Here is a 22234-nt window from a genome sequence, read left to right as displayed (position 1 = left end):
TGCAGAAATGTTTTCAAGATCTTTGGGCGTTGAATTTTTTTTTACAACACTGTTTAGATGAATAGTGTGAAAGAAATCGAGCTAGTTTTGCATCACAGCATGCAAAAATAGAACACGTGACGGTAGAGTGCGGTCGATTTTCTCTCACGGTCCTGATTTTTCGCGTTTCCAGTGGTTTTGCCAAGATAAGTTTTTTTTCCTCGATTCATTGTGTAAATGTATCAACTTAAAGTGAAAAAACGCGGATTAAACGACACTTCTAGAAAATTGGTGGCTTTTGAAAGAAGTGCATAAATGAAAGTTATGGCATTTAGCAATTTTTTGTTTATCATGCAGTGCGAGAAATGTGTTGATTGCTTGTTTTGCTGGGAAAGGAAAGTTTAATAGTGCTTAAAGGGAAATTTTCTTTGGGTTTAAGTGTTATGTTAGTGAAATAAACTAAACGGAATTCATTCATGATTCTTTTAAATATATTTATGGGATATTTTAAAGAGCATGTTAAACATTCCAAATCGGGCATAAAATCTGACTGCTTTGATATGTTTTTTTTGCTGGTTTGGTTCCGTTTGGATAGAGTGGCTCATTTTGATAATGTGTATAAAAAATGGGCCAAATAAATTTGTTTAGTATTGGAATTTACTCAAATGAAAATTGAGTGCCATCTATGGATTGCTCGAGGGTAAAATCGGAACCAAGCATACCCGAGTTGGAGTCATCAAGTTTATCCAAGCTAAGGATTTTAGTATTAAGATCTTTCAATATGAATTCTTTTGATTGTTTCTACCTCACTAATTTAGCCATAAAAGCTTATAGTTTTTAAAATGGTAGAAATGTGGACTTTCACAATTATTCCGCAAAATCTTTTGGAAGAGTTGATTCCAAAAGATTTTGTGGTGGTACTAATTTTTTCTCTGTTCTTCCAATATTTATTTTCAAGAGCGAGTAAAGGCGCTAAATCCAAGGTCGATGACCAGAGATGATGGTGCACAATAATCCGAAACATGTAGTTTGATTAAACTTTCAGAAAAGTAATTTTAAAATTGCAATTTATCAATTGATTTCTTTGATTCTATACTGCAATGTTTTGGATTTCTGTGCAGAAAAACTTCATTTCCGCCCACAGAAGGACGAATTCACATGGTCCACCATCAAGGAGCACAGTAAATTTTAGCAACTGTGTTCCAACGTGAAAACTTCAAACATTTTAAAATCATGGAAGCGTATGGTACTGTTGTCCACGTTTCTTCCTCCCTGTGTTCTGCGTCCAAAATTGCACAGTGGGCCCGGCCTAGTTATGATGAGTAGTAGATGTACTATTACTACTCACCGGGATGCTGACAAGATCTGGCTGTGTATGTATCATAAGCATAAGCAAGCATTCAGAAATAGAACACGTGTTGTAAAAAAAAAACTTGACGGCTGCAGATCTAGAAAATGTGTTTACATGGTAAAGTTTTCAAAATATGCTACAAGTGTCAAAATTTCTACCAATTTTTCCTAACACGAGTGAATTTGCTCTTTGGATGAGAACATCTTCCTCGCTCATCCAGTTTCCAATTCATCACAGATCAAATTGTGCCTACGAAGACTGGAAGCATGCAAACGAAACCAAAAGGATGAAAAATGGCTGAACTTCAAAATAATTCGTAATAATGTGACCTCAATAATAAGATATGCAAAGAAATCTTATCTTGGTCGACAGTTCAACGATCAAGCTAAGCACAATGAAAGCTGTTCTTTTGATCCTCGAGATGTGAACGATTTTTCTGTGTCTCATCTCAATACAGTTACTAGTAGACCTGATAGACTTGAACAACGTGCAATTCCCAGCATTGAATTTAGTCAAATTCATGATATTGAAGTGGTCAATGCAATATATGATGTCAAATCGCATGCAATAGGTATGGATGGTGTATACGCTTTATTAAAATCATCGCTCCTCTCATCTTAGAGCACATAACACATCTAATGAATTGTGCCATAAATTCATCAAAGTTTCCTACAAGCTGGAAGAATGCAAAAGTTATACCCTTGAAGAAGAATAGCCGCTAAAATACTATAGAAAATCTTCGTCCAATTAGTGTATTGTGGGGATTATCAAAGGTATTGGAAAAATTGGTAAAAACATAAGTTACTACACACCTTGAGCAATGCCATCTTTTATCTGTCAATCAAGCTGGTTTCCGACGTGGACAAGGAGTAAAAACTGCATTTCTTAGAGTACACAACAACGTCGCCTGTTCCGTGGATCGGAAGGATAATGCTGTGCTAGTACTCCTAGATTTTACGAAAGCATTCGACACTATATCACACTCTTGGCTGCTACACAAGCTACAAAGGTTGTATGGATTCACAGAGGCAGAGGGTCTCTTGTGGTGATCAAATTTCTCAACCGGCTCATCGGGAGTACCCCAAGGTTCTGTTCTGGGACCTCTGCTATTTTCGATGTACATTAATGATCTCCCTGATGTACTTTAGTATTCCCAAGTGCAAATGTTCGCCGACGATGTTAAGCTTATTTTCGTCGCTCCTAGGAAATCCTTGGAAGAGCTACTAACATTCGTAAATAATTATTTGGACAAAGTGAGTACTTGGGCAGAACAAAACTATCTTCGAATCAATCACACCAAAACAAAAGTCCTAATTTTTGAAAGGAACCAATTTACAACTAGATTGTCAGACATCTACATTGAAAATCAGGTTTGTTTTCCAGTAAACTCAGCAAACAACCTCAAAACAATCTAAAGTAGGACAAACTGATTTCTTCACAAGTCGGAAAAATCTATGCTTGCCTTCATATTTTGAATGGAATAGCCAGATATTTGCCGCGGGATACCAAATTAATGTTCAAAACATTGATTTTGCCTCACTTCATTTTTGGTGATGTTTTCCAACTAGGCATGCGCAACGAAGAAAAATCTAAACTTGACGTCGCACTAAATAGCTGTGTTCGTTACGCATTATGTGCCTGCTAAGAAATCATCGCCTTTTAACATGGCTAAAAGACCGCACCTTATTTTATTTTTATTTATTTACATAGTATTCCGTCTCACGACATAACTTGACGAACATAATTCCTAAAATTCACTCGGTCCATGGCAATCGTTCTCCAATTCCTCGGGCACCCCACGTTCGCCAGATCACGCTCCACTTGGTCTACCCACCTCGCTCGTTGCGCCCCCGCTCGTTTTGTTCCTAACGGATTCGTAGCGAACACCTGTTTCGCAGGACAGTCGTCCGGCATTCTCGCAACATGTCCCGCCCAGCGTATCCGGCCAGCTTTCACCACCTTCTGGATACTGGGTTCGCCGTAGAGTCGCGCGAGCTCGTGGTTCATCCTTCGCCTCCACACTCCGTTCTCCTGTACGCCGCCAAAGATGGTTCTTAACACTCGTCGCTCGAATACCCCGAGTGTACGCAGGTCCTCCTCGAGCAATATCCATGTCTCGTGCCCGTAGAGAACAAAGGTTCTAATGAGCGTAATATACAGGTTACACTTCGTGCGAGGGCTAAGTCTTCGCGACCGCAGTTGCTTGTGGAGTCCATAGTATGCACGACTTCCGCTGATAATTCGCCTCCGGATCTCACGGCTGGTGTCATTGTCTGCGGTCACCAGTGAGCCGAGATAGACAAAGTCTTCGACCATCTCCAGCTCGTCGGCGTCGATCGTGACCTTGTTATTACTGCATAAGCGGGTTCGGTCGGTCTCGGATCCGCAGGCCAGCATGTACTTCGTCTTGGACGTATAAATCATCAACCCAATCCTTCCTGCTTCGCGTTTCAGTTTGCGGTAGATGTCTTCCACCGCCGCAGATGATCTGCCGACTATATCAATGTCATCGACAAAGCAAATAAGTTGACTGGATCTGTTGAAAATCGTGCCCCGTATTTCGCCCACCGCTCGTCGAATACACCTTCTAGCGCCACGTTGAACATCATGCAGGATAGACCATCACCTTGTCGAAGCCCCCTGCGCGATTCGAATGAACTCGACAGTTCACCCGAGATCCGCACACAGCACTGCGTTCCATCCATCGTCCTCTTGATCAGTCTGATCAGCTTTCCGGAAAAGCCATTCTCGTCCATGATGTTCCATAGCTCGTTACGGTCGATCGTGTCGAATGCGGCTTTGAAGTCGATGAATAGATGGTGCGTAGGGACTTGGTGTTCCCGGCATTTTTGGAGGATTTGCCGTAATGTGAATATCTGGTCCGTCGTAGACCGTCCCTCCATGAAGCCGGCCTGATGACTACCCACGAATCTGTTTGCTTGTGGCGTTAGGCGGCGGAGTAGGATTCTGGACAACATTGTAGGCGGCATTGAGGACAGTGATCGCTCGGTAGTTCTCAAAGTCCAATTTGTCGCCCTTCTTGTAGATGGGACATATTACCCACTCCTTCCACTCCTCCGGTAGCTGTTCTATGTCCCAGATCCGGACTATCAATCGGTGTAGGCAATCGGCCAACTTGTCCGGGCCCATTTTGATGAGTTCAGCTGCGATACCATCCTTCCCAGCCGACTTGTTTCTATTCAGCTGGCGAATGGCTTCCTTAACTTCACTCATCGTTGGGAGTGGCTCCTCTTCGTCGTTGGCTACGCCGGCGATGTACCTTCCCCCACCGTCTTGATCTCCTGCATGTGCGCCGTTCAGGTGTTCACCGAAGTGCTGCTTCCACCTTTTGATCACCTCACGATTGAGTGTCAGGATGGCCTCCGAACCAGTCGTTCCGTCGAGTTCGCTCCACATAACCGATGACGTTCTCCGCAGCACTGTTGGTGGCAGTCTTGATGGTATCCTAACAGTCCTCGACAGGGGCTTCGTCAAGCTCGCCCTCTGCCGGCAGCGCGGCTTCGACCGATTGCGCGTAGTCTGCCGCGACCTCAGGTTGCTTCAGTGCGAGGCGGGCGCCGGTTTCGTGGGTTGTTCACTACGGAGAGTTTTGGGCGCATCTTCACCATCACCAAATAATGGTCAGACTCAATGTTGGCGCCTCGGCAGGATCTGACGTCGATGATGTCCGAGAAGTGCCGGCTGTCGATCAAAGCGTGGTCGATCTGTGATTGCGTTTGGTACAGTGATCTCCAGGTGTACTTGTGTGGGAGGCGGTGCTGGAAAAAGGTACTACGTACGGCCATTGGTTTGGAGGCGATGAAATCTGTCAGTCCGAGGCCGTTTTCGTTGGTCAGCTGGTGCTCACTGAACCTTCCAATTGTCGGTTTAAATTCATCCTCCTGGCCGACCTGAGCGTTAAAATCCCCGATGACGATCTTGATATCATGTTTTGGGCAACGGTCGTATTCACGCTCCAGCTGCGCGTAAAATTCGTCTTTGTCGTCACCGGCACTTTCGAGGTGAGGGCTGTGCACGTTGATGATGCTGATGTTGAAGAACCGGCCCTTGATTCTCAACCGGCACATTCATGAGTTGATCGGCCACCACCCGATCACGCGCTTTTGCATCTTTCCCATCACTATAAAAGCTGTTCCAAGCTCGTGTTTGTTGCCGCAGCTCTGGTAGATGGCACGACCATCTGGGTACGTTCGTACCGTGGAGCCCTTCCAGCAAGGCCCTCAGCTAACCCCACTATCTCGCAGGAGGACCGTCGTGATGTTGCTGTTTTGGGTCCCGAACACCACCAGGACGTTGTTGCACTCCGCACGCCGCCCTTGACATGGAGAACAGACGCGTACGAAACCCCCTGACTCAGTCTGCATGCGACCAAAGCATCCACCGGGGTTGGGTACCCGATCTCCGCTAAGGTTGCTCGCACCCCAGCTAGCATCACGGGGAGGTAGAGAATCGGAGTTGCAGACAAGAGGTGATATGACCACTACCCGAAGGTTGGGTGTATGGGGTCTCGAGTTGCACATTGTCTACCGTTCACTAGCCAAAAAGACCGTACCTTATCCATTTAAATTATCGGCCATGTCAACTGAAGGTAGGGTTTAACATGCTGTCAGATCGAGACTGTCGGCTCAGCTCATTGGAGACAGTTCCTAGGACGATTTGGAACTTCTTTGGGCCCGCATTGATCTCGGTGTACGTGCTTCCTGATCGATCTAGTGATCCGTTTGTAGCTGAGTTTTTCTTGCACTGGTGCCCTTCCCATGGCGGCTTTTTGTTCCCAGATCCTATGCGCTCCTTTTTCTCGGCTCCTTACAACATCTTCCTGGTCTCTTTGAGCACTGTGACTCTTCGTCAGTTCAACAGCTTCGAAAACGGCCGTATGCTAGACTCGATGTCTCGATGTCGCTAGAATAAACGCTTCCATGGAGGAAACTGCTCCGTTCTACCAGAACTTCAAAAACGTCTACAAAGAAGCTATCTCCCTCGCCCTGGATTCTATCGAATGGGAGAACGTACTCGAACGATTTCCAACCCACGAGCTCCCAGGGTCCCTAACCAACTGCGATAACTGGAGACGGTTAAAACCTGTGCTCTTCGGAACTACAACAAGGACAAGTCCTTCTGCACAAAAGAAGAATTCCTTTAACTGAACACAGCATACGAAAAAACAGTAGGCGTTGTTACCAGAACTATCTCCACGGGCTACAGCGTATTTTTAAGTCAAACCCGAGATCTGTCTGGAAGTACGTCAAAAACCAACGGAAAGAATTCGGGCTTCCATTATAAGCGTTGCTTGTCAGTCAAAGGAGGCCGCGGTGATCTTGTTGTAGTTTTAAATAAATGTTGCAGTGTTGTTTTGGAGGTTAAGGGGTTTTCCTTGGTGAAACAGTTCACCAGTTTATTCGAGGAGTTTTCTTCAGCCCTCCCGAATTTCCTTGCAACTTATTTTGTGTAAACTTGCCGACCCTAGGGATTATTAGTGGTTCACCGCAAATCTACCGATTGGCTAACAGCCAGTTTTACACCATCCCAAATGTTCTTGAACGGCTACACAGCGAACACCGATCCCAAAATATGCAATCTTTTTGTTGCGAAATTTTCTGGAGTTTTCACAACTGGGTCCATTTTCTCAGAGCAACTGGATAGGATATATCTCACCTCTAGATTCTTCCTTAAACGGTATTCCCTTCGACGACGCACTCATTTTAAAGGCGACAGCAAATCTCATAAATTCATCAACTACGGATTCAAACGGGATACCAGATATCGTTTCACGCAACATTTGCTGACTCCCATCGTTGATTCGCTTTGGAAAACAGCTTACATGTTCCCTGTTCACGAAAAAAAAGAAAAAAGGGAGATGTCAACAACTTCCGTGGAACATCAGCTCTGTGTTTGATAGCAAAACTGTTCGAATTGGTTGTTTTGGATCCGATTTCCTCGTCCAAAAATCTTTTCCAACTCGAACTCGAACGCCTAGGATTCTGTGGATCCCTACTGGACTGGTTTCGAAGCTACTTAACGGGACGAAAGTTATCATTTCAAACTGGAAATTACTTTTCAAGACAATTCTACGCTTGCTCTGGTGTGCCCCAGAGAAGTCACTTGAGACCGGTAATTTTTGTCATCTATTATAACGATGTACCCACTCTCCTGGACGGCCCAAAACTTGCCTATGCCGGTGACTTCCAACTTTTCCACAACTTTTACTCACAAGCAGAACCCTCTTCATGCAGAGTACACTCTCGGGAACGATGCCATTTCTCGGATGGAACACATCAACGATCTGGGCGTTATTCTATACCATCGGTTGGAGTTTAAGACTCATACGAATTACATCGTTGATACAGCTTCTAGAAGCCTGTATTGCAGCATAATTCACTCAACTCTCGAGTTTGCATCAGCAGTTTTCGAAAACTTTGTAGATTTAAGTAGTTTAAATTTATTACTTCATTAAGTTACCATTAGGATCAACATGTGATCCGTTGATGTTTTTACACAAATAAACAAATAAGAGATTGATGTTGAGGAAGTGGAAGCGAATCAAAAGCTTCGATGATTGAGACTGCGTTCAAAGGGGGAATAATGTCAAATTCGCTTGAATTCGATCGCTGACTACACAAGCAATCGCTAGAGCAACACGTTGCCCTGTTATGGCTCCTCTGATTGAATGGATAATGGATTGTTATAACTTTATGATATCACTGAATCCTGTGGGCTGCTTTCATGAATCATTTTTAGAAATGAATCGATACACATACAGACTCGCTATCAAACTTTTTGTTTCTAAGAAGAGGTCTTGTAACTTATAAAGAAAGCTAAGTTGTCGAAAAAAATACTGACGAAAAAACTGCTTCGCTAATCAAACTAAAGAGTGCTTCAAAACAAACTGTTCTACCGCCAACACCAAAACTGTTATACAAGGAAAGTGTTCATTCGAGATGCGAGAGGTTTTTCCAAAATACGCGCTGAGTTCCACTCTCCCGCAGCTAATCAATGCTCTTCTCTTCTGTCGACTCTTTCTCCCGCATTCGCACTCGCAAAGCGGCACGCGTCCGGGTGCGGAAAATTCCTAGCTCAACTCCCCACCCACATCATCTCTAGTGCCGGATCGAATGCTGTGGCTCTAGCGTGTGCGGGGGTGGGTGGTGGTCAACAACCGGATCATAACAGAGAAACAACTTTTGTCGTCTTCGAATGCTTTCCGCTCTTCTCAAATTGCAGTCACTCACTAGAAGTGTGGTTCTCCGAGTTCGCGAGTAACGAGTCACGCGACGCGACGCGACGTGACAAAATTGGATCCTGCTTTGCTGACACTGCCGGAGTCAGTTTACCACAGGCTCTCGGATCGACGGGACGCGAACTTGGTTTATTGGTGTCGGTCGCGTCTTGACGAGTAAGTTCGATTTTGTCGGAACGTACCCCGATGGTGGCGGAAAGGATTCGTTTGATTGTTGTCAAATTGACCGTGCAACACCGGCGGCGCGGCACTAGTTACTCCGAAGGGTTTTAGGTTGGTTCTCAAAGCGTGGGGGAGGAAGGGTGATGGCTCCCCGTCCCGGTTTGCCGGTTTCCCCCCGCCGTACTCACCCAGAAACGGCGACGTTTGCGGAGAGTGTTTGTTCTGTTTCGGGACTGGGGCAGGATGCTGTGTGGATCGTTTCGGTTTGTCTGTCTGCCATCCAGTAGCGGCCGACGGGGGTTCTGCTGTGCTGCTGAGCAAAGATTCTGACGGATCGAACTTCGGATTCAGTCGGTGACAGCGAGCGGAACGGAACGGATCGGATCGAGCGAGAACACGAACCGGTTCGAAGGACCGCGATTGGTTTTTGGGGTTGATAGAACTTTCCTGATTCTTGGTTGTTTTTTCAACTGTTGGGCTCTGTAGTGTGGGGGGATTTTCCACCGTCGTCCTCGTAGATGATAACTTTTGGCACACTAGGCCAGGTTTCGGGAGTGGGAAGGAACAAACCTAGCGGATTCGGCTCGTTACCGCACTCGGTTTGAAGAGGAAAATTACCCTGATTAATTGAGTTGGCGAAATTTCGTTCCCGAACACCGAGGATTAATTAACGAGTTTGGAGTGAAGTGAAAACGTGAAGAAGAATGCGAAGCCACGTGGAGTCAGTTCAGTTGTGCGTAGGCTTCTTCGCTCCGACCGAGTTTGTCCCGATGATCAAAGAAATCAAGTTGGCGCTAGGGTGCGTTTAGTTGCTCCGTAGTCGTTTTTTTTTGGTTCAAACAACGAGGCGTGAGAGTTTGGGGACTTGATAAATCGGTTTGATTTAATTTTTACCTCCGTTTGGGTTTCGCGAAACCGAAGAAAACGGGAAGAGGTCGGACGACGCAAATGCCGCGAGTGTCGCTCGGGAAAATTTATTGGTTTTTAGGGGGGCGCTGCCAAGTGGGGAGTGGAAAAACTTTTTTTTCCACTTCCCATTTCCAGTTGTCAACGCGAAGTGCGTGAAGAGTGTTGGAGAAGAATTATTCCCGAAGAGGAGAAAGCAAAATGAAATAAAAAAAAAAAGTTTTCCTCTTTAATTTCGACAGGGATTCCTCGGAGAATTACGCCGGAACCTTCCGGGTGATGGGGGTTTGAAGTGCCGTATCGAGCAAGGAGCTCAAGTGGAAAGCTAAAGTTGATAATATCCGAGTTGAAAGTGTGATTTCTTTTCCCTAGAAGCTAGGAAAGGAAGAAAAGTGTCAGTGAATCGGAAAGGCCACAGTCAATTTTCCGTAACCGGCAGATGAGGTCAAATGATGGAAAGGCCGATCGTTTTGGTTCAAAGGCAAAAAGTGATGTGTCACGTGTTTTAAAAGTGAAGCTTATAGCAGAAATATCCACCTAAGCAGTATTGGAGCTATTATCCGAAGAAAAAATTGTTGAATCGTTGAAGGAGATTACAAACGCATAGATTCGTTTCCCAGATGCGAAATGATGGAAAACTTTTCTGACATTGCGGCAAAGCCGCGGCCAACCGTGGACCTGCTGCAGGATACGCCGGCCAAGGCCAGTAGTCCGACGGCTAAGCCCAGCAATCGTAGAAGTCCTTCGCGAAAAAGCCAGCCGCATCAGAACGGAAAGCGAAAAGGCAGCGGAAGTCGGCTGGAAGTTGGAAAACCCGACTCTGAATTAGCAGCTTCCGGCAGCACTTCTGCCAGCTCCTTCATCAGCTATCTGTTCTATTTGCTGTGCATCACCTCGCTCGGGGCCACCATCTATGGTAACATTCGCCAGACCCAGCTCGAGGGTCGACTAGTTAGTTTAGTTAACATTGAGGAGCGACTCAGCCTGCTGGAGAGTCAGCTCAACGACGTCAAGCAATACGGAAAGGTCCGTCGGGTGGTTCTTTTCGGTGCCAATGTTGGTGACGGGGAACCAGAAGAACCAACCAACGAAGTCGTGGATCACTCGGAGCAGAGCATTTCGGATGTAGTTCGGAAGATTTCGGCCCAGATCGCCGAGCTGCCTCGAATACGTCGGGATGTTTCGGCGCTGAAACTTTCCCGTACGACCCGGCAGGCTCCGGCCGATGGCGAATGCAACTGCCCACCAGGTGAGAAAAGTTCTTATTCTATAAACTTTGAACGTGAAAAGACTCATAATTGAAGGAATATGATCTCGTTTGTCTTAAACAGTGTTGAAGATAAAATTGATTTTTATCTATACCAAAAACATACCGTCATTGAACAGCTAATAGCTTGTGATACGAAGTTGTTTTGCAGGAAATTTCTTTTAAAAAGTTTTTTACTTACGCAAATTAAAATGATCGGCTTCTATCGATTAAAGAGAAACTAAATTGACCTCAAAACAAAATTTAATTTCTCCATGCCAACCCCAGGATCCAGAAATAATCAAAAATAGAATCAGTCTTCTACCACCCACAAAATTGTAATATAATTTCGAATATTTCAACCATATTCCGCATGGTTGATTTGACCGATACTTCAAGTTCACTGTGAGCATTGGATATGGTAGAAGGATTCCGTGCAGTTCATGATTTTTATCCTGTTTTTAGAGGAGTAGGCGTGGACTAGTGTCAAGCGCACGCGTTTTCTTTTCGCTTGTGAATTCAGATTTTACTAGTGAAACTAAAGTGATTCATTCAAGAATTTTATGGTTTTACGATCGGGACCGGCTATCATTGATTGTCTTCATTGGAAATCGCAGAGAGAAGTGTTTAATTTTGGTTCTAGAAATAAGCCTTTGGGAATGAAATGGGATTGGAATTGAAGTTTACACTGACTGGCGATTCATCACAGTGTCGTCGCTAGAAACAGGCAAGAATTTGAAATCAAGCAAGTACAAGTTTTTAATAACAAAAGGATGATTTGGAAAAACTAACACAAAGATGATTTAGAAATGTGATATTATGGTGGCATTAAACAGTGTAATTCTTTTTTCGTTTCTTAATAAGCAATGAGATTGTCAAGCACGATATTTTCATTGGTTGAATCGTTGGACCTTACTGGTCAAACTGTGATTGACAATTAAAAATGTCCTGATTGCTGTGATCTTTTTGAATAACTGAAAATAGACGCACTGCAGTGCTGCTGCCTACTTAAAAACATGAGGGCGAAAAGGTTTCCATCATTTCTCGCGTGAGCTTTCATTACGTTGTATGAAACAAAATGTAAACAAAGAGTTTTATTACGGAAAAATACAAAAACTAACATAAACTAGTCGCAAATTCTTTCTATTTAGAATATTTGTAGCCTGGACAACACATTCTATATGTGAAATACAAATTTTAAAGTTGTTTTGATAAATTTTGCAACAGTTTTCTGTGAATATTTAAGATTCCATACGATGTAATGAGATACCGTAAAACGGGGTAACTTTGATCACCGAAGTAACTTTCACCAATTATCATCAATAACTCAGTCTATAGTTGAATTTTTGAAAACTGTTTTCTACGTTTGAAAGCCTATTAATTGAGTGTAAAAAAAAGGCAAAATTTGGTTTGTATTTGATTTTTTTCTGTAATTTTAAAATCTAAAAATATCTACTTTTTCCAAGGTTCGCAAACAAACATCTCTCCTGATAAAACCAAAACGCATTAAGAAGCAAACGGGTTGTTGAATGTGAAATAACTTCTTTTTTCCTTTGTATATGTATAGTTATAGTGCTATTTTTATAGTAATGTAGTGATAAATTTTTGATTTAAAAAAAAAATAAGTAAATTTTCCAAGAGTTAGCCCGTATAGGACAAATGGATGAGAACCGTATCAAATGATTGTCAAAATGTCAAAAATGTCAAAAATGTCAACACTGTCAAAAATGTCGTCAAAAATGTCAAAATTGTCAAAAATATTCAAAAATTGTAAAAATGTCAAAAATGCTAAAAATGTCAAAAATTTCACAAATGTCAAAAATGTAAAAAATGTCAAAAATGTAAAAAATATCAAAAATGTCAAAATTGTCAAAATTGTCAAAATTGTCAAAATTGTCAAAATTGTCAAAATTGTCAAAATTGTCAAAATTGTCAAAATTGTCAAAATTGTCAAAATTGTCAAAATTGTCAAAATTGTCAAAATTGTCAAAATTGTCAAAATTGTGAAAATTGTGAAAATTGTCAAAATTGTCAAAATTGTCAAAATTGTCAAAATTGTCAAAATTGTCAAAATTGTCAAAATTGTCAAAATTGTCAAAATTGTCAAAATTGTCAAAATTGTCAAAATTGTCAAAATTGTCAAAATTGTCAAAATTGTCAAAATTGTGAAAATTGTCAAAATTGTCAAAATTGTCAAAATTGTCAAAATTGTCAAAATTGTCAAAAATGTCAAAAATGTCAAAATTGTCAAAATTGTCAAAATTGTCAAAATTGTCAATTGACAAAATTGTCAAAATTGTCAAAATTGTCAAAATTGTCAAAATTGTCAAAATTGTCAAAATTGTCAAAATTGTCAAAATTGTCAAAATTGTCAAAATTGTCAAAATTGTCAAAATTGTCAAAATTGTCAAAATTGTCAAAATTGTCAAAATTGTCAAAATTGTCAAAATTGTCAAAATTGTCAAAATTGTCAAAATTGTCAAAATTGTCAAAATTGTCAAAATTGTCAAAATTGTCAAAATTGTCAAAATTGTCAAAATTGTCAAAATTGTCAAAATTGTCAAAATTGTCAAAATTGTCAAAATTGTCAAAATTGTCAAAATTGTCAAAATTGTCAAAATTGTCAAAATTGTCAAAATTGTCAAAATTGTCAAAATTGTCAAAATTGTCAAAATTGTCAAAATTGTCAAAATTGTCAAAATTGTCAAAATTGTCAAAATTGTCAAAATTGTCAAAATTGTCAAAATTGTCAAAATTGTCAAAATTGTCAAAATTGTCAAAATTGTCAAAATTGTCAAAATTGTCAAAATTGTCAAAATTGTCAAAATTGTCAAAATTGTCAAAATTGTCAAAATTGTCAAAATTGTCAAAATTGTAAAAATTGTCAAAATTGTCAAGATTGTTAAAATTGTCAAAATTGTCAAAATTGACAAAATTGTCAAAATTGACAAAATTGTCAAAATTGTCAAAATTGTCAAAATTGTCAAAATTGTCAAAATTGTCAAAATTGTCAAAATTGTCAAAATTGTCAAAATTGTCAAAATTGTCAAAATTGTCAAAATTGTCAAAATTGTCAAAATTGTCAAAATTGTCAAAATTGTCAAAATTGTCAAAATTGTCAAAATTATCAAAATTGTCAAAATTGTCAAAATTGTCAAAATTGTCAAAATTGTCAAAATTGTCAAAATTGTCAAAATTGTCAAAATTGTCAAAATTGTCAAAATTGTCAAAATTGTCAAAATTGTCAAAATTGTCAAAATTGTCAAAATTGTCAAAATTGTCAAAATTGTCAAAATTGTCAAAATTGTCAAAATTGTCAAAATTGTCAAAATTGTCAAAATTGTCAAAATTGTCAAAATTGTCAAAATTGTCAAAATTGTCAAAATTGTCAAAATTGTCAAAATTGTCAAAATTGTCAAAATTGTCAAAATTGTCAAAATTGTCAAAATTGTCAAAATTGTCAAAATTGTTAAAATTGTCAAAATTGTTAAAATTGTCAAAATTGTCAAAATTGTCAAAATTGTCAAAATTGTTAAAATTGTCAAAATTGTCAAAATTGTCAAAATTGTCAAAATTGTCAAAATTGTCAAAATTGTCAAAATTGTCAAAATTGTCAAAATTGTCAAAATTGTCAAAATTGTCAAAATTGTCAAAATTGTCAAAATTGTCAAAATTGTAAAAATTGTAAAAATTGTCAAAATTGTCAAAATTGTCAAAATTGTCAAAATTGTCAAAATTGTCAAAATTGTCAAAATTGTCAAAATTGTCAAAATTGTCAAAATTGTCAAAATTGTCAAAATTGTCAAAATTGTCAAAATTGTCAAAATTGTCAAAATTGTCAAAATTGTCAAAATTGTCAAAATTGTCAAAATTGTCAAAATTGTCAAAATTGTCAAAATTGTCAAAATTGTCAAAATTGTCAAAATTGTCAAAATTGTCAAAATTGTCAAAATTGTCAAAATTGTCAAAATTGTCAAAATTGTCAAAATTGTCAAAATTGTCAAAATTGTCAAAATTGTCAAAATTGTCAAAATTGTCAAAATTGTCAAAATTGTCAAAATTGTCAAAATTGTCAAAATTGTCAAAATTGTCAAAATTGTCAAAATTGTCAAAATTGTCAAAATTGTCAAAACTGTCAAAATTATCAAAATTTTCAAAATTGTCAGAATTGTCAAAATTGTCAGAATTGTCAAAATTGTCAAAATTGTCAAAATTGTCAAAAATTTCAAAAATTTGTCAAAATATCAAAAATATCTACCTAATTTATAAGTTTTGTTAAAATTGCTCTTTTCGTTTTTCAAAGTGGCAAATTTCTAATTGGTTAAAAGAAATTCATCCAAACGCCATTGTTTGTAGTTCAATAAATACCGAGCGTCCAGTTGCTATCTGCCACACGAATTTGAAATCTGGTTCAAAAATTTTCATTCGATTTGATCATAGATGTACCATCCCATTCGGTGTCATCATCACGATCAAAATCCGAGAGATGGGTGATTTGAACGGCTAATCCAAACATCCGTCCCACACGCGTCTGTCTCTTTTTTTTCCTTCTTATTTTCATTCAATCGCGGTTAGTTTTTTTTCACTTCATTCAGTTCTAACATTCATCAAAAGACGGGTTGAAAATTTGGTACGGAGCAGGGACAAAAATATCCCGGAATAAAAATAGTTCGGGTAGAAAACATCGGTTTCAATTTCTCTTCACTGGAGCAAGCAGGAAAACATCGGTAGCTGTAATCCGGCTGATAATCCCTTATCGTGCCCCCGGGATTGTAAACGTACATACGAACGGATGGAATCGAACTTACGAGGTACTTCCGCCTTTCAAAAGTTTACTGCACATGTGGGGGACGGCAAAGGAAGGGTTACATGTGATAGGGTTACCATCGGATAAAAAGCTAGACAATTTTTCCCTTCCTCACTAGTGGTGTTTTGAACATGGTGTAATACAATTTTGAAACAAATCTATGAGTAGGAAATAAAACCCTATCTAATGGCAAGCGATGCTCGCGTTTGCCGCAGCTTTCGAAGAAATATTTGTTCTCTTCTAACCCCACAATCATACGGTTTTCAATCCTTTCCCCCGGTCCCCCCCCCCCCCCCCCCCCCCGGAAGGTTGCGGCACCAGTTTGCCTCGGCCAGGGGGAAAAGATTCGATTTTTCTCCGTCCGTCTATGATCAGGTTGAATTTTCGCTGGGCCAAGCGTTCATACCCACACATGGCGGTTATCGAGGATGTGTTTTTCACATCCTTTGGAGCTAAACATTTTCCCGCTTTCCCGCGTTCTTTCAGTTTTTTTCTCTCTCCTGATTTGGCTGGCTAACGAACTGGAGTTTTTTCCCTCCGTATTTTCGTTCTCTGTCCCGATAAACCGGATAGATAATTCCGACAAACGGCCAACAAATGATAAAAAAAAAAACAACAACAAACGAAAATGTAGACCAACAAATGTTTCGCAAATGGTTTACATTTCGGAATTAACGGTTTTGCTTGGGACCAGATTGCCGGTACCGGAGCCAGAAGGAATATCCTTTTGGGCCATAGGTTTTGCTTTAAAAAAAATAATGAAAGTTTACAAAATTCGGTTGCTAAACGAAACCAAACTATGACCGGGGAAAACTTTTCCAATAGGTAAACAAGCGAATTGGTGTCCAGTCGAAGAAAAGTCCGCATTGCAAGTATTGAAAATTATTGTTAGATGATGCTAATTTTTTTTTTGTTTCATTTAAAGTAGTTAAACCATCTTTATGGCATTCGCGACTATAGGATACAGATGAACCGTAGGAGAATTAAATAGCTCAAAGTAATGGTTAATGACTTTGATCAATATACACATCGACTGGAATGTTATTTTATGAGCGTGTATAAGGCTTTTGTAGAAACGGTTAGGAAAGAGAGAGATGAAAAAGTCAGTCGATTAACGAATTTTGGCGTGAACGAACGCGAGTGCATCAAACTAAATGCTGTTGTCCGGAAGATTCAATCGATGAATCCGACATGGCGCAGTAGTGGCTCCCTGGATAAGTTAAGTATCTTTCGTGGAAAGAAAGATGCTAAGTGTCAAATAGTGTATTTTTTTCTGGATAAGAAGTTTATCCCCATGTGTGTAGATGATATTCAAAAAAAGTGAAATCTAAGATGCCATTTTTAAAGTCAGGACTTCGATGGGAAGGCCAAGATCCTTAATGAATGATTGCATAAGAAAAAGAAAAAATAATTGATGTGATTTTGCTAATAAATAATTGGGGCTTCGATGGGAAGGCGAAGTTCCCCAGAAAAAAAAAATTCATAAAAAAGAATAATTGAAATGAAATTGAATGAACTTCGATGGGAAGGCGGAGTTTATAGTACATAGCATTTGACTTCGATGAGAAGGCGAAGTTGAATCAATAAAGTAAATATAAAGAAATTTCGATGAGAAGGCGAAGTTCTTATAAAAGAAAAATAATAGTAGTCAGATGATAAATAGAAGTATTGAAAAAATGTTAATAACTTGAAAAAATGGCTTCTTAAATTTTTATGAGAAAAAAAGTATTGATAATAAGCTGAAAAAAATAAAAGTATCAAAAATGGCCATTAATTAAAAAAAAATGGCTTCTTAGGTTTCATAAAAGAACTTTTGAAAAAGAAATATACTGTGTGCGTTAAACAAAAAATGAATTTGAAAAAAACATGCATTAATGAAACAATCATAATTGATTTGTAATCCATAAAATAATGTATCGTTTCAGAACATTTAGAAGAAAAAAAATTAATTATAGGTTGATGTGGCGAATAATAAGGAATATGAATTTTTTGTCTTAACAAGAAAAGGTGAAAAGTATTGTTACATCTCGTAATCAGTATTCATAAATGAGATTGAAGTAAATGAGCAAAAGAAAAAAAAACTCTTCTGCTAGATGAAAGCGTTCTAAATCAAAGACCGCAGAATCATAGAACATTGAGAATTCAAGAAATTTAAAGTGAAGATTAAAAAAATAATAAAGCATCAAAAGAAAAAAAAACATGAAGCTATACCCTATAGTGGTAAAAAAAATAGTAATAGCCAATGTTGTAAGAGTCTTTAAATAAAGTTCAAAGAGTTCATTAAGTGTGTGTGTGTCATGAATCTGAAATTGAAATTTTGGGGTTATACTAATAGTGATGAAGCAAAATTCAATTATCTAGACTTAGAGTAAAAAGAACAGAGACGAGAATCAAAAGTAAAATGTAAGGAAAAACTTAAAGAATTAACAGTAAAATGTCTAGAGTATATATATTTATTAAAAAAAAGCGTTACCAAGAGAAAGTTTTAATGAAATAAATCATAGAAAATAAAATTTACATGTAATTACTTTAGAGTAAAGTCTTATGGAAAACGTGAAATCTATAAATTTTAACGTGATTTTTTATATAAGAGTAAGGAGTTTCAAGTCTACATTAATAATCAAGTGAAAAATAAAAAAAATCGAAATGAATGATTCAAAAAGAAAAAAAATCAAATTCTTTAAAAATAAGGAAACGAAATAAATCCAGACTCAATTGCAGAAAAAGAAAATAATCGGAAGGATTTCAGATTCAAGGTGTAGGTGTAATTCTGGAGCAAAAGCCAGAGTTCGAAAGTAAAAAAATTCATAAAACGTAATGAGTAAAGAAACAATAATGAAACAAAAATAATAAACGAGAGGAGTCAAGGGTTAGGAGTTGAACAAAATGTCAAGAATTAACAGTGCAAAAGGTAAATACTTTAGGGTTAAGAAGTTAATTTTTTTTTGGAAGTGGAATTTCGACGAAAGGGCGAAATTCGACAAAAAGTCAAAATAATTTAATAATTACCAATCTGAAAAGATATATAAAAAGCTTCTAAATTTTCTTATAACGAATTTCCCAAAAATAAATCGAGCTAAAAGCACTGTTCTTTTTTTAAAAAAAAAACTAAAATAACAGTCTATACATATCTATTCTCGGTATAAACGGTATAAATATTCTACTGGAACTTTGAATTTTTTTAAGCAAGAATTTGAGGAAAAGGAAAAGTTTTGTTTAAGCTATTATTATGATTCACAGCAGAGCAGTTAAATAGACATCTACAAAAGTGTATTCGGCAGTATTCGGCAAAAGCAACTTGGGGAGGAATATTGAAAGAAAATTTATGGAATAGTACAAGCGAAGGTAATACATGAAAATTATTAAAATAAAATCAAAAGGACGTCGAAAGAAAATGCTGTGATTTTGAACAAATAATTATACGATGAAAAAATAAACGAAAAATATAGGAGAAAAAAGAGCAGAATGGAAAAGAGGATGGAAACTAACTAATCCTTAAAGAAAATAAATGGAAAATATAACAAATGATGAATGCTGAGAAAAAAAGAGAGATGCCAATGAAAACGATGATGAAAAAAAACCAAGGATGGAGCGAATAAAAGATTCAGAACTTTGGTATTCAAGATTTAAGTTGAAAATCAACGAAATTTAGATCCAAAGATAGTGAAAAGCAAATTGCTTAAGGAAAGAAACACAAAAATACTGACAAAAAAACACTGTACGTCTCGGTGGCTGATATTTTACAAATTTTCAACAATTGATATAATTAGAAAAAAATTGCGCGTATCACAAGGTAGAACAAGCTCTAAAAATCAACCGCAGGCCGCAGGTTGCTCATCCATGTTCTAGAAGTATTTGAAAAAAAAGTTAAAAAAAATAATAATAATAAATTCAAAACAAATCCAAGGTAAAAAAAAAGAATAGAGAAAATAAATTTTAGAAAGAAAAAAAATATATGAAGAAAGAAGAAGATAATAAAACCGAATGATTTGAAAGTAAAATATTTTTAGACGTTTGTGTTTTTTGGAAAAAAAAAGTTTTGCAGAAATATGCAAACAATAAATGGATTAATAAAAGTTGAAATCCAAAGCAAAAACCGAAAACTGGAGTGATTTGAATAGATAGTAAAAAAAAACGACGCAAGCCTGATTTCTGTACATGCACAGGTAACCAAGGCGACCATGAGACCTCGGAGATGAAATGAATAACTATTTCTTGAATGTTTTTAATAAAATGTACTTTAAGAGAAGAGATTTAAAAATAATGAGATGGTACGTGGAAGATTTTTTGAAACATAATTCTGTCATCTTCAAAAATTCTCTTCATTTTTGTAAGAATCAGTCTTAATCTTATGAAAGTATAAACCTTTGGAGAGTAGGGGCAAAGGAGATTGTAGGATACAGATGAACCGTAGGAGAATTAAATAGCTCAAAGTAATGGTTAATGACTTTGATCAATATACACATCGAATGGAATGTTATTTTATGAGCGTGTATAAGGCTTTTGTAGAAACGGTTAGGAAAGAGAGAGATGAAAAAATCTGTCGATTAACGAATTTTGGCGTAAACGGACGCGAGTGCATCAAACTAAATGCTGTTGTCCGGAAGATTCAATCGATGAATCCGACAGCGACTTTATATCAACGTTGCAGTTGGCGGACAGTTATTGAAAAACTTATCCGGTACAACTGTGTTCGATGTTTACTCTTGGGCTCAAACTCGCGGTTATCGGCTCAGGAGGCAACTGACTTGTCAACTGAGCTATATTACAAGCCCATATGACGCTTGAAATGTTTGAACGTTTCGCCATGAGAAAAAACGATTGACGATACTGCAAAATCCAGCCGAACATGATCCAACGTGTTTCAGAAGTAGCATACTGGCTGAATAAAGGTTTCAAAAGGAAACTGTTATACGGTCTGCTCTTCAGCATTTTGGGAGTAAAAGCAACCAAAGATTTCCACATTTACAAAAAAATGAAGACAGAACAAAAGACTCACATGAAAATTGCTATCGAAACGTCTTCAGGGCTTTCAAAGTACTCGATATCGAATATGAAAGATTACAAAAGGGACCTTACGCGCAACCTCGCATATGAGTTTTTTTTTATTATTTGACAATTTGCGCCGGAGGTCTTCTGATTTCCCCCAAAATTTCAAGTTTGGTTCATTCTTGCAACTTATGCAGATAAACCCATGAAATTTTGCAAAATTGGAAACTTTCATTTTCCAAAACAATCATAAGCATATTTCAAATGCACATAGCTTTGTCATTTTATAAAAAAAATAGTACCTACTACAAATCAAATTGAAAATTTATCAACCTTTTTGTTATTATATTTAAAAAACTAAGGGTAAACTTCTACATGACAAACCGTAAATATATTAAGAAAAGTGTTAAAGTGCCTTCTGAATACTCACTTACTCTGCCGCTTTCTATTTCTTTTTTTTTTTAAGAGTTACGCGAAAAGAAATGGCACTTAACTTCTTATTTTAGATCGAACCTTATCTCTGACGAATCACTACACCTCACTACAGTTTTTTTTTTCAAAAAGTACACAAATTTCTTAAGTGAATTGTTATCTTTTCGAAAGATATCTCTAAAACAAGAGCTGATAGAAAAAAAAAAACATGTGGGGCATTTGTAACAACACGGTTACACTACCCTCCCTCCACGGTGGGTGATTTTCGACACATTTTTTGTTCTACCCAACATTAGGTTAATTTGCTTCCATAATTTCGAGTTTGTTAATTGTTAAGAATATTTTCATAGTACGACGCTTGCTTTTTCTTCGACAGAGATCAACTTTTTTCTAAACATGGGTGAGCATTACCTTGAGGTGCAAATCATTGGGGTTATTTTTGACTCTTGGAAGTGAATATTTTTGAGTTTGGTCAAGGAAGATCAAAAGACATTCATGGGCAATAGTTAATATTCAATTTCATGGTCTTAGTTATTGTTTTCGACAAAGCCTGAAGTATCGAGTATAAAGATGAAATAGTTCCGGTCTTTGGAAGTGGAACTACTTTCTTGTTTGATAGGAATTCGAACGAAGTTATTTATTGGAGATGATCACTCGCATCATTATAGATAGTATTGTTTTTGACGCGTGAAACATCAATTACTTTACAAATAACGTGGTCCAGAATATTGTGACTTCTTGGCTTAGTGACGAAAGTATAAGCACAAAGAAGTCCTAATGATCAGGCTTCCGAAAAGTACAGCTTTGCTATGACAGCTTTGTTCTAGCCAAACAAACTGTCTCGGTTTTCCTTACCACTCGGTTCGCTGCTGTACCGTCGGTAACGAATCGAAACGCTTCGGCTACATCGCACACGTTCGAGAACGCAGGCTGTATCTGGACAATCGGCTCAAAGCATGCGTTGCCGAGAATGTTGTGCTTTAAGCTGTAGCGAACCCAACCGACAGTTCGGTGCTCATCCCTTCATGCTTCCTGTTTCGAAAATAATTTCATCCAACTGTCGGCTGCAGGGCTTGACAGTTTTGGGCAGGACTGTCACGGGTG

At 38.2% G+C, this 22234-nt stretch overlaps 2 protein-coding genes across 13 annotated transcripts in view; both read left to right on the top strand.

The window, feature by feature from the left end:
- The window catches only part of LOC129743304 (uncharacterized), a 535624-nt gene that overhangs the window by 82655 nt on the left and 430735 nt on the right, over positions 1-22234 (top strand). The window lies entirely within an intron of this gene.
- The window catches only part of LOC129743343 (collagen alpha chain CG42342-like), a 176613-nt gene continuing 163062 nt past the window's right edge, over positions 8684-22234 (top strand). Inside the window, exons 1-2 of one of the 12 annotated variants that reach the window (XM_055735347.1) lie at positions 8684-8744; positions 9899-10905. In XM_055735347.1, the coding sequence (XP_055591322.1) occupies positions 10284-10905 (622 nt within the window). In that variant the 5' untranslated portion in view covers positions 8684-8744; positions 9899-10283. Of the gene's footprint in view, positions 8862-8963; positions 9183-9208; positions 9550-9876; positions 10906-22234 lie in introns of those variants that run through there. The other 11 variants (XM_055735327.1, XM_055735393.1, XM_055735352.1 and 8 more) reach the window with 11 other exon arrangements.

This window comes from Uranotaenia lowii, chromosome 1 (genome assembly GCF_029784155.1).
Source record: "Uranotaenia lowii strain MFRU-FL chromosome 1, ASM2978415v1, whole genome shotgun sequence".
Taxonomy (NCBI): Eukaryota; Metazoa; Arthropoda; class Insecta; order Diptera; family Culicidae; genus Uranotaenia; species Uranotaenia lowii.
The sequence above is the reverse complement of the archived record's forward strand: the minus strand, read 5'-3'. Positions and strand labels throughout refer to the sequence as shown.